The sequence below is a fragment of the Gymnogyps californianus genome, chromosome 25 (genome assembly GCF_018139145.2).
Source record: "Gymnogyps californianus isolate 813 chromosome 25, ASM1813914v2, whole genome shotgun sequence".
In the NCBI taxonomy this organism is placed as follows: Eukaryota; Metazoa; Chordata; class Aves; order Accipitriformes; family Cathartidae; genus Gymnogyps; species Gymnogyps californianus.
Genome location: NC_059495.1, coordinates 4,534,306 through 4,546,525, shown reverse-complemented (window position 1 = coordinate 4,546,525; position 12,220 = coordinate 4,534,306). Strand labels below are relative to the sequence as shown.

At 49.3% G+C, this 12,220-nt stretch overlaps 1 protein-coding gene across 1 annotated transcript; it reads left to right on the top strand.

Moving 5' to 3' along the window:
• The first annotated feature begins 5,631 nt into the window (after positions 1–5,631).
• Positions 5,632–11,741, top strand: SCN3B (sodium voltage-gated channel beta subunit 3). The gene is made up of 6 exons (XM_050910849.1): positions 5,632–5,698; positions 6,142–6,330; positions 7,898–8,061; positions 9,673–9,898; positions 10,936–11,074; positions 11,678–11,741. The coding sequence occupies exons 1-6, from the start codon at positions 5,632–5,634 to the stop codon at positions 11,739–11,741; spliced, it is 849 nt and encodes a 282-aa protein (XP_050766806.1).
• The last annotated feature ends 479 nt before the right edge of the window (positions 11,742–12,220 follow it).

Genomic DNA, 12,220 nt, shown 5'->3' with positions numbered 1-12,220 from the left:
GTCATATTGAAGCTGGAAAAACTTGTTTCTTCTTTCTCTTGTGTGATGTCTAATGTATTACGTACTTGTCGTTTTAGATGAAAGATGATGATAATTGTGCTACTAGGAGGAGAAAGTTGGAAACCCACACATGGAAGGTGTAGAACATAGCCAAAGACCAAAAAAGTTTCTCTTTCACAATGGGAGACTTGATTCTGCAAGATAAGAAGTATATCCGACCAAACATTTCCAGTACAAAAAAAGTCTCTTGGAATCCTTCGTATTTCCTGGACTCCTGTGAAAACAAAGCACATTTGAGAAGTAGCCCAGAGCTGTCTTCTAGGGGACTTGGAAATGAACTTAAAGGTGTACGCCTGTGTTTATTGACAGCTGGGAGGAGATTCAGCCTTGTTCACTGTTTAAGGAAAAAAGCAGCAGCTAGCACTTCAATCCAGCCAAGGTAAGACAGTAACGCTTGCTGAACAAGCTTTTCTTTACAAAAATGCAATCATTGCATGGTGCTAAAATAATTGATGCATTTGCATATTTTACTAGCAGTAAGAATTCCGAAATTAAATGAGGAAATGTGAATGAATATGTGTGGCAATCTGACACGCTAATGGATTTTCATCCACTGGTAAAATGAATGAGCTGAGGAGAGGCCTAAAAGCATATCTGTGAAAGTGCCACCTTGTTAGACTCCAGATTGGTAAAACAGCACTTCAGTTACAGCACACAAAGGCTTGCCTATGTGCATATGCACTACTTGATTTTATTGGCATTAAGTCCCAGAAAACAATACCCCAAAAGTACCTGGACCGACACCAGGGCTTAGAATTTCCAGGATGTATACAATAACACCTCTAAATATGGCCTGTATTAAAGGTCTGAAAAAAATGTGTTTGTTTAGTTGCTGACTACAGACAGTTAGCAACATGCAGGAATGTAGCTCAGTGCGTTTCTTGGATGTAGAGGGGAGAATTTTCAACCCAGCCTTCAGAGCGCACCTGCTGCTCAAAGGGATCCGAGTCCCCAGACCCTGCCAGTCCTCTGTGCGTGCGCAGCCTTTGGCTTACGCAAGGCTCGTCTGCATTTGAGGAAGTATTTCTCTGACAAGGAGCATCGCTATGAAAAGCATTAAAGGCTCACAAACAGCTCAGGCGGTCTGCTTGCCGGGGCAGTTACTTGTTGTTCACAGAGAGGAAGACTCTAATATCCAGTCCTTCTCATTCTTAGCCCTGAAAGGAAAACAATTCTGAGCCAAGGACAAATAGAGGCATGTTGAACAGCCCGTGTTTTCTCTGGGAAATAAGGATGGCAAAGGGACTGTGCCTTGTGGGTCCTCAGTGAAAGCAGAAAGGGAGAGCAGCCGGCATTAAAGGGCCAGAATATTGCCTATCCAGAACAGAGGCCTTGGAAATCAGTTGGCCTCTTCTGCAGGCCTGAAGGAAGCTAAGCCAAGCTCAAGTAGCAGTAGTAAACCAAGAACATGCTACAATATAGTAGAAGGAGGTCCTGCAGCATGTGTGTGACAGAAAACAGAGCAGTTGCTCAGTATGGAGCGTAGCTTTCAGGAATCGTAGGGGTATGCACATGGGGAACCCCACTCCGTTACGTTGGATGTGGAAATAGATATGGCAAAAAATGATGCAGTGCAAATGCAGGCAGGTATTTGTTTAGAGAGAGCGTGTAAGATAGCACAGTCACTCTGAGTACCTGCATCTTAAGAGCATTAATGGGGACCTACCTTCTTGAATATTATCGGGGTGAGAAGGGCATGCAACTGGGCCTGGGTGCACCTGAACGCTGCAGACCTAGTCCCCAGCATTGGGAACTATGCATCAGCTGGAAATGTAGGTCTACAGATGGAAGGATGTGTGAAGAGTATAGCTGGAGTTGTCTGTAGTGTAGAGTCTATGATGGGGATCCAGATGTTGGCAGGTACATGGAGAATACATTTTAAAACTTGAGTGTGAAAAAGAGAAAACTGAATGAGCTTTTATAACCCTCCAGGCACCCTGTAAAGGTAACTAGAGAAGTCTTCCCTTGCTATAGATTTCTGTAGAATGATTTTTAAAGTGCACAGGAAGGATGCCTACATCTATTAAATTCAACATTTTTAAATTGATATACATTATCCTGTATGACTTTTCTGCAAACCGTTACTGGTTTCATACCAGCTAGAGGCTGCTCTGTGGGAGCAGCAGCGAGCAAGCGTAAAGGGTGCTCTCTTCATTTTCGTGCTCTTTCTTCCAGCAGTTGTGCATCAGGGGTTTGCGCTGCTGTTGTTTGGTTGTTGCACAGCTCTGGTGTGGTGGCCTTGAGACTGGGATGGCTGTCTAGGAGCAGTTGATCCCAGCGGTGGGTATGTGTTGGCTCCTGACAGTCAGGAGGGGCTGTGCGAGGAACAAAGCTTTGCTAATGTTTAGCTGCACAATAAAGAGGACATTTGCAACGAAGCGAGCTGACGTGATTGTGGATGGCAGAGGAAGCTACCACGATGGCTGTCACAGGGAGGCCAGACACGCAGGTTTTGTGTTCCCACTCCCATAGCCTGGCTCAGGGACCATAAGAGTGAGGGATTAGTGGGAGCGGGGTGCTGAAATTATTTTTATCTCCTCATCTTGTTGTGCCTGTGCAAAAGTGCCAGCCTTTTTTCTCCCCCCCCCCCCCCCCCCCCCCCCCTTTTTTTCCTGTGAAGCATTAACTGGGTGGGTTGCCATAGCAACCCCCGCATGATAAGTTGGGCTGCTTCTTGCAGCATTCAAGATTTCTCTCTCTCTCTCTCTCTCCATTCAGTCCCCTTCACCATTTCCCCTGGAGTGCCAAAATGGCTGAGGGCTTTGTGGTGCCGAGCATCCTGTGCCCTAGGGGTTATGCCTCTCCTCCAGCCTGTTCACTGGAGGCATCAGGGCTGCGTTAGGGCAAGAAGGAGCGGTTGTGCATCCTTGCGTTGGATGGGGTTTTGAAGAATACGTGCTCTCCATCTCTTTTGCAGCACACCAGGGCTGAAAATTGGAACAGGCTTCCAATGTGGCATCCCGTTTATTTGCAAGTTTTCCTGAAGAGGGCTGGGCAGCGTTTGTTGCCTGTTCAAAACAGGCACATGGAGACGTTGGAGTGGTTCCTAGCTAAGCCCAGATAATAGCAAGAATGAAAGTATCTTATCCTTTCATTCTAAAAACATACAGTATCCCTGAATAAGTCCAGAGAAGTTTTTCTTAAAAAAAAAAAAAAAAAACACCACACTGGTTCTGGCAGTTTAATAAACTGGACTGACTATAAGTATTTATTTCAAATCACCTTTGGTTTTGTCTGTAGTACATGGAGCATGCTCTAGGTGAAGAATTAACTTCTCCAGAGCTGGGGGAGAGGGTGTGATCTCCATTTGCTTTCGTGGCCTGGGGCTTTGTGTGTTACAATCCACCCAAGTCCAAGCCCAGTTTCACCAGAGATTTTCTTCACCTCAGGGCCCAATTTCCCTTTTTTAAATAGCCGCTAGAACACTGGTCTAGCATGAAGTGCTTGAGGTGTGTACATGAGTGATTCTGAGGGACAACTCATGACTTTTTTTGGATGTTTCTCACTGTAATTTAAGTTGGCTGGCAGGCGAGTTCTGGAGTGTCTGGGGTTAGAGGAGAAAAAGGCTTCTGTTTCTACCTGGAGGAGCAGCAAGGCACCTGACGGCAGGGCTGTGCTAAGGCAGGAGTAGAAAGGGTTGAAGGGTCAGTCAGTGGCTGCCGACCGAATCAGCGTTGCAGAGCTGCTGCTTCCTCTTAATCCTCTCAGACCCCTCTCTCCCCTCCCTGGCAGGATTCTCCGTAATAGATGTAATTAGAGCAGCCGTAGCACGAACGGTACAGCTCTGCTGATCCGTGTTCTGTGTTTTCTGGCAGGGCACCTGGCTTCCTGAGAACAGATGTGATTTCCACTGTACTTCATGAAACAGGTGGTTGTCAAATGAGATTGCCGGGGACATTGTCCAGTAGTTCCTGTGTCTATAAAAAACCCACCATCAGCACTCATCTGCCACACACGGGCTGGATTGTTCCAGAAGAGTTAGGAGCAAACCCTGTGGCTTAGCCTGCCCTTCCCTTTGTTGAGTTGTCATGAATATAGCAAGGGGCAACGGGAGAAAAGCAAATGGCTTAATGTAGGAGGCTATGTCCTTCTATCATCTCTGGGTGTCGTGGCTGCCATTTTGTCTTCCTGTGGAGAAAAGTCAGATTTTAAGATTTGGATATTCATGGTGGGTGGCTTCTAAGGGGGGACTTGGAAGTGTGTTGCTGGCGTCTGCAGGCCACTGACTCGCAAGCTGTTGGTCTCCGTAGTCATACCTGGCTCCTGGAGATCCATTAAATAGGTGTTTTCTTTGAGTAGTTTGCCGGTTGGAGTGCACAGTAACCCAAAGAAGCCTAGGAGCAGAGGGGGCAGCGAGTGGAACTTGACCACCGGCGTGTAGGGACTGTCGTGGCTTTGGTCAGTCCCTGCTGTAATACTTCAGGGCTGCAAAGGTTTCATGGGTCACAGCCAGACGTGGGCTGGAACAGGGCAGAGTAACCTGTCTAGTCAGTAAAATGAAGCAGAACAAGGAATTAGAAAGACGTCCTTAGCTAGGACTTACTTGGAGTTGCCACAGTCGGCTATAAAGGGTGATGTGGAGGCAGTTGCTCTGTGTGTGGTTATTGGCAGATGATGAATGCAGCTTGCTGATACAAACTTGATTAGATGATGTCTAGGAAAAGTGTTGGCTGTCTTTTGTTCTGTGCGTGCTTCACTTAAGCAGTGTAGGGACCAGACTGCGCGTGTGTGCCCTTAGCAGCAATTCCCCGGTGCCAGGCAGTGCCAGGAGGCCACAGAGCTGTGGTAGTGACCACCACCAGCGGGGCTGTGGCCCAGCTCAGAGTCCGTGTACAGCTGAAGGGCTTGAAGCTGGTGCTTTCTGATGGCTGCAAATTTCCCTGTTTGCGTGGGTCTCGCCGTCTGCGCTCTGAGTTTTGGTGCTGTGAGTTGCTCAAATGTCATTCTCTGATGGGGTCAGTCAGGTTTAATTCAATAGATCGTGCTGTTTATCGAGCTGCCATCAGAGCAGATGCTTTAAAAAGAGGGAGCGCATTTGACAAGCACTTCATTTTTTCCCTCTCTGTCCACTGTGACCTTCCAAGTTGGAGAAGTCCTTCGGGGCATGGTGGCCCCAGTCCAAGAAGAGAAAGCCCAGCCTGCTGCTGGCATTAAACTCCTGGGAATCAGACTGGAACATCAGGAGAGAGGATTTCCCAGTATTTCCAGCTGTGACCTTCAGAGCTGTGCAAACGTTAGTATTAAACTCGTTAGAGGTGGAGGCCTTTCTGTGACCCCGCATGGATAACTCTCCGCCGCTCTCCCCCCTTGCCTTTATTTTGGAGGCCGGACGAATGATGCCGATATCCCCTCTCCGGCTCCTCTAGCCGCGCTGCCGCGTCCGCGCAGCCGGGAAGGGAGGATGCCCGAGCCCTGACCCCCTCCGGTGTCACCCGAAGGGGGCCGAGGAGCCCGGTTAGCTAGCGGCGCGGTGGGGACGGCCGAGCCCCAGGCTCCTTCTCCGCTGCCGGGAGGAGCCCGGCGCGCCCCGCGTTGGGGCCGGGGCCGGGGGAGGGAGGGAGGCGCCCGCGCATGCCTGCCGCCGGCCGTGCCCCCCGCCCGGGCTCGGCTGGGCTCCGCGCAGACGTTGCCGGCCGCGGCAGGCAGGGCAGCTGCGCCCCCGCGCAGCGATGCGCGCTCCCCCCGGCCGGGCCGGAGAACAAAGGACGGCCGGCTGCCACCTCCCAGCCCCGGGCCGCGCCGGGCCGCGCTGAGCCGCGCCGCTCCCCGCAGCCACCTGCTGCTCCGCGCCCCGGCGGAGCCCGGCACCTCCCTGCGCGGAGCGGCGGCGGAGGAAGAGGAGGAGGAGGAGGAGGCGGCGGCCGCGCCCGCCGCGTCGCCGGTAGCAGCGGCGGGGAGCGGGGCTGCCTGCGAGCGGCGCGGAGCTGTCCGGGGCCGCGGCCCTGTCCGTGGTGCTGCCGCCCACGCCGGCGGGAGCCCAGCCCAGCCCTTGCGTGGATCCCGTGCCGCGGGGAAACGGCACCCTCAGATCCGAGTCAGCCCGCAGCTGCCGCCCACCCTCGGCTCCCTTCTCGTCGGCAGATCTGAACCGAGGGGCGCAGCGCAGCCGGCAGCCCGAGGCATCCTGTTGCGCTGAGTCCACAGTGAGGAGGCGAGAAGCAGCGTCTTCCGAAAGAGCCTCTCCCCAGGTTGAGATTCGCTCCTGGCTGGGAACAATGGCTGCACTGCCAAGGCTGGTTTGTGCGTCTTCGGTCGTGTTGGTGGTCTGGGGTAGGTGCTTCCGTTCCGTGTTGTCTTCAGCCAGGTTCTCCACCAAATCTGATGCTTGCCTCTTGCAGGATGCTTCTTTAAAGCACCGCTTTTCCTAGCAAGGTTCCCTTAACACTGTCACGAAGAACAGCCTTTGAAGTGGCTTTTTTGTTTACAAGAGGAGAAGGAAATGACATTCATGCAGAGTTAGTATGAATGTAACGGAGTTAATATGAGCAGAGAAAATACGTTACTGCTAAGTAGACATACGGCACAAAGCGTGTGCTTTAATATGCATGCAAGTTCTTTACTGTTTCCTGTTTGCTGTTGTTTTGACATTTGCAATGTAATTTAACATTTAGTTGCCTCAGGGAGGATGTGCAAACCGTTAAGCAGTGCATGTTAGTGCTAGTTTTCCATGCAGTCTGTATAACCTGGAGTAAATCGTTTTATTGCGATTACAGTTGTTCTTCTGCAACCAAGAAAAGGTTGGTTAGTTTTGCCAATACAGCTACATTTGATGCGCACGTATACCTACAGCTCTGTGTGTGGGTGCATATCTGCGTGTACGTATCTAATTTAAGCGGAGTAAAGCATGATCCAGTAGCTTCTTCCTTATTTCTCCCAGAAAGCTGGTGCTACCCGTGGAGCTGGTAGTACGGAAGAATTGGAATCTGGCTATTTCCAGGATGGGTCCCGGGATAATACAGTGCTCAAGAGAGTGGGTTAATGGTATCTCAGGGGCTGGGGAGGAAGGAGCAGCCAGCAAAGTCAGCATCTTCAGTGAGCTGAACTCTAGGCTTTGGAGACAGGTTTGGACAGACAGAACCCAGTATTGTTTAGCCCAGGGGACAAATGTCAGCAGTGATTTAGTCCGAGATGTCATGCTGAAGCATTCCTTTTCTTATCAAGTATTTAGCTTCACAGACAATGATTTTTGTCTTGTTTGGGAGAGCAGTATTTTATAGTTGCCTGTGTTAGCACAGATCTGATTGGAAGCATTTTGAACAGGAATGCATGTAAAAATCAATAACTCTTCCCACTGCCAGATTTACTCGAGTCCAAGCCCCTTGGTTCCCAGTACTGCTTATGAAACCTAGAAACAGGAAGGGTGGCGAATCCTCCCAGTTCGTTTTGAACACATTGCCAGATTAAAACATCCAGACCTTTTAACTTAGCACAAAGAGCGAGCTGTTCCTCAACGCTTGAATTCTGGGCTTTCTCTCATACCAGACTGTAACTGCTACCGTAAGAGGAGCATGCTCAGCACGCATGGGAGAGAATGAACAATGCCTCTGAAGTGGCGTTAATTACTATGGGAAAAATTAAAGTTGTGGCAAAGCAGATGCTGGAGAGGTGAATCTGCATGAAGTGATCACCCTCTGTTAATTATTATGAATTATTTATATCTCAGAGAAGGAAGCTTGGTAAAATTTGACATTTGAGACTTATCTGTTGTCAGAGGGAGCTAGTAATGAATCAAACGGTTTTCCATTGGGGATGATGCGATCATAAATGCCGAGATGTGGATAACTGATGTCTCTCTAATTCTGTCTTACGCTTCTTCTCTGCTGCTCCTTTTCCCTAGCTGGTTTTTGTTCTGCAGTATGTGTGGAAGTTCCATCAGAGACAGAGGCTGTTCAAGGAACGCACATGAAGCTACTCTGCATCTCCTGCATGAAGAGGGAAGAGGTCACAGCCAGCACGGTGGTGGAATGGTTCTACAGGCCGGAGGGTGGAAAAGATGAACCTGTATGTGTGTTTGGTAGCTGAGCCCTTGTTTTCATAGGTCTTATTGTGAAACACAGTCCAGTGAGCTCATGTGGGAGAAGCCAAAAGGTATTTATGAGAGTGTAAGTTTGCCCTGCGGCAGGATCCCGAAGGCAGACTGTATAAGGGAAGGAGAGGGACCCAAATACGAACAAAAGCTTTCTGCCACATTCTTATTCAAAGTCTATAGAGATGCCCAGCAGGCTGCCTTCATATCACAGAGGAGAGATGAGCTTGGCGTTCAGCTCCAAGCTGCAGATCTTCACAATTTCTGCAGCGTTTTCACCCGGAGGTTCCACAGCACCGATTTTGAGCAGTAACTAAAGTGTCTTTTCCTCGCTTAGCTGGTTTCCGCACTCGGGCACAGCATGAACTCATGGCAGGAAAAGCTAGAATATATTGCTGAGTTCAAACATTTGGGGTCGTACTTATGTGAATGTCAATTTCCAGTTCCACTCCTTGAATACGTAAGGTCTAGTATATAAGGAAATCAAGAAGGGAAACAGTAGTATGGAGTGATACCTGGTATCCTTGGCCAAGTCTCCCTTCTTAGGGACACTTCTGAATCCCAAAGCTGTTCTTTGGAGGTTAAATCAGGCTCCAGCTGATCTGCAGGACAGGATTTACTTCTTTTTACCGTAGAGAAAGCAGTGGTGTCCTGACTCTGGGAGCATCTCTGTGAGTTGTTTTGGATCCCTGTCAGGAAAAGGTAGAATTCATTTTCAGAGTGAATCAAAATGGGAATCGTACAGACGAGGGGCAACTGGAATTCAAGAAAGAATGGTAAAATGGAGAATAAGATAAAGGCTGAGTGCACGCGTTTCTTTCTAGCTGTTTTATCTGAATGTGAAGTATTAGATCAGTGGTTGCGTTTCATCGCGATTGAGCAGGGCCAGGCAAAATGACAAATACTGTCCTACTGTCAGAGAACTAAAGGGACCACGCTAAGGAATGAGATGGGAATTCACTTTCGGTGACCTGGGTGATACATTTGCCAGCAGCAACCCAAGGAATGCTAACGGAAGTGAGCTGGGGCGGGTGCTTTAATGATGGGGACTGTGGTCAGCCAGAAACTTGCAAGAGATTAGGCCTGCGAAAGCCACCCAAGCTCCGTTGTTCTGATGTACCGTTTTCACGCTGTCGTGTTTATCCTGCAACACTTCCATTTCAGCTGAATATTGCAGGGCTTACTGAAAATGACTGTTTGCCTTTGCTGTATTTATTCTGTGGTTCCTTCTTAAGATGATCTTACGTGCAGGGACCATCAGGCTAGGCACGAAGACTGCAGGATCCTACTTTTTAGTTCCATTGCTGATCTTTTGTGTCATTGTCCATATGTGTGTCTGTTTTTCTGTGCCTTAGTTGTTCTACCTCTGTGATGGAGATAATTCAGTTTTCTGTCTTTTGTAAAGGAGTCTGAGATTTTGAGGTAAAGGATGATAGAATATGAATAGCTGCTATTACTAAGGAAGCCACAGCCCAGAACATACATGTGTGTAGCTAGAGGATGGTGTTGTTCCTTGCATATGCTGTGGTGTTGTCCGAGATACGAGTCAGTGATTAATCAGAACACCCTTTCACATTTCCTCACAGATCTACGAGTACAGGAAAACGAACCACGAATTTCCAAGCCGCTTCAGTGGTCGGTTACAGTGGAATGGGAGTAAAGACATGCAGGATGTATCCATCACTGTGTTAAACGTGACCTTGAACGATTCGGGTATCTACACATGTAACATCACCCGGGAGTTTGAGTTCGAGATTCACCGACCTCTCTTCACCAGCTCCAGATTGATCCACCTCACTGTGGTGGAGGAGGGTATGAAGGCTTGGCACGAAGTGTGTTGTGCCTTAACTCGCCGTGGGTGTTGTCATCCAGGGATACAGTTTTTCATTGCATTGCAGGAGAGGGGAGACTGAGCTGCCAGATAATTGTGTCTGTCTTTGCCAGCAAGAAACACTACACAGGGTTCAGGAGGAAAGACCTGCATTTTGTTTGCTGGCTGCAGCCTCTTTTTAAGCTCAGAGTGGTTGTGTGTGAATGTGGGGAGGTATAACAAGCTTGGCAGGCTGGGGGAACAGCTGGGCAGGCACGAGAAGCAAGCAGAGGTTTCCAGTTTCTCCGCTCAGAACCCTCGCTTCTCCCCTGGCGGCTCTGGGATGCTACAGCACAGCCTTTGCCAGGGTACCCGCAGCGTCTGCTTCCTTGCTTCCGCCCCCTCCCTCTTGGAACGACTCATTCTCCATTTTGATATCAGTCTCTTGCTTCCACCCTCTCCCAATCCCTCCTTCCCTTTGCAGTGCTCCTGAGTCTTTCTGTTCCTCTTGGTTTTGTTCGGTTCAGTGCCGAAATCCTGGCGTGTTAGAAATCAGTGGGAATTCTGCTGTTCTCTTCAGAGAGGGACAAGAGCTTTCAGCCCTCACCTTTTTCTGCTGTGTCTTCCCTTCTCTTCTTCCCCACAAGCATCTCTGGGTTTTGATCTCTTTCAAATCGCTGGCGGCACAATACAGTCAAGTAACACCAGCGAGTAGGACGCACAAAGGAAACAGAGTGTGAAGATGAGATAGGCTAAGGGTGAGCAATCCATATGAATGTGTGGGTGGCAGAGAATGCAAGACACGCAGGCCTGCGCATGTTTGATTCTGCTGGAAACACACAGCGGAGTCGCTGCTGGCATATCCCGTTGGCAGCCTCGCCTGTTGCCTCTCTTTTGCCCCGTCACAGTGTAGTGGCACCTGGGTATCTCTGGCAAGGTGGGTTAGGAAGGATGACACGAGGGTGGAAAGTGTCCGTCGAGCTGCTGTGCTCCGATAGCTGCATGTAAATGATCAGAGATTATTTCATTTTCTTAACAGCTGGAGAAGACTTCACCTCGGTCATCTCTGAAATTATGATGTATATTCTGCTGGTCTTCCTCACCTTGTGGCTGCTGATAGAAATGGTCTATTGCTACAGGAAAGTCTCTAAGGCAGAGGAGGCTGCCCAGGAAAATGCGTAAGTGTGAAATCTCTCCAGATGCGAGCTGCTCTGCGAGGGTTCTTCAGATGTCTCAGTCCAGATCAGACTGCAAGAAGACTGAACTTTGCTATTGCACGTTTCTAGCTGACGTTTGCTATGTCTGATATCATTGCAATGTTTAGGAGTACCAAAAGAGACAGCGCACTTGCACAATGCAGCAGGTAGGGAGCGTGGCCACAGCGCACGGTATGCCGAAGTGGCCTGGTTTGAACTGCGCAGAGATGCTCTCCGGGAAGGCCTGCTTTCAAAGATCTGACACGCAGATGCAGTTGACACAGCAGAGATGTTCTGATTTTTATACTGGCCCATTCCCATCTTTCTACATACTTGGCTTGGATAAGGGTGCTCTTGGTACACGGTAGGAAGGCTGTATGCGTAGGATTTTACAGGAAGGAAGACTCGGTGTCTGCTCCTGACTATGCCGAGGAGTTTCCTACTGCGAGCATCTTCTACAGGTGGCGTTTGTTACCTTAGAGATACTTATAGGCATTCAATATCTCCATAAGGGTGAATGGACCCAAACTGGTTTTTGCACTGTAGCACTTGAGGTTATGCTTTCCTCCTTCCCTCCAACTACAGGACAGACTATCTTGCGATTCCATCAGAAAACAAGGAAAACTGTGCCGTGCCTGTAGAGGAATAGCAGAGAGGAGTCAGCGGAATGAACGGCACCAAGGTAGGCGATGAGGAAACAGTCGCTGCTTGCGTCTGTCAACCTTTCAGCCTTACTACAGTGGGTTAGGCGTGCGTGGGGCTGGAGAAGGGGTGGACGGGGAGACTCCTGGAGTCTGGCTGTGTTCCTTCTCTGGAGGTTCCCCAGTGACCTTAGAAGCAATATAGGTATCTTCAGGTGGTGGGTGTATTAGTATTACTTTAAACCCCTAACCAACACACGCGTTCACTTTCAGGCCATGGCGTAATTACTCCTCCTTTGCCAATTCCTGTGGAGTTGGGAATAGCCACTGTCCCCTGCAGATGGGGAGCTGTGCTCAGGAGGAATGTAAGGGCACTATCTCCAAAGGAAGCGTCTGCTAGGAAGGACTTTGTGTGCAAAAGACCAAAATCTACATCTTTTCAAGTCTTGTTCACGTCCTGTCAGTTATCATGCTAATTATATCACGA

What these genes read in the sequence shown, in the direction of transcription:
- SCN3B (XM_050910849.1), top strand. Translation starts at nt 5,632, where the DNA reads ATGCCTGCCGCCGGCCGTGCCCCCCGCCCGGGCTCGGCTGGGCTCCGC. An exon ending in AGGGTGGAAAAGATGAACCT is followed by an intron (nt 8,062 to 9,672) that starts GTATGTGTGTTT and finishes ATTTCCTCACAG; the next exon opens with ATCTACGAGTACAGGAAAAC. An exon ending in CCTCACTGTGGTGGAGGAGG is followed by an intron (nt 9,899 to 10,935) that starts GTATGAAGGCTT and finishes TTTTCTTAACAG; the next exon opens with CTGGAGAAGACTTCACCTCG.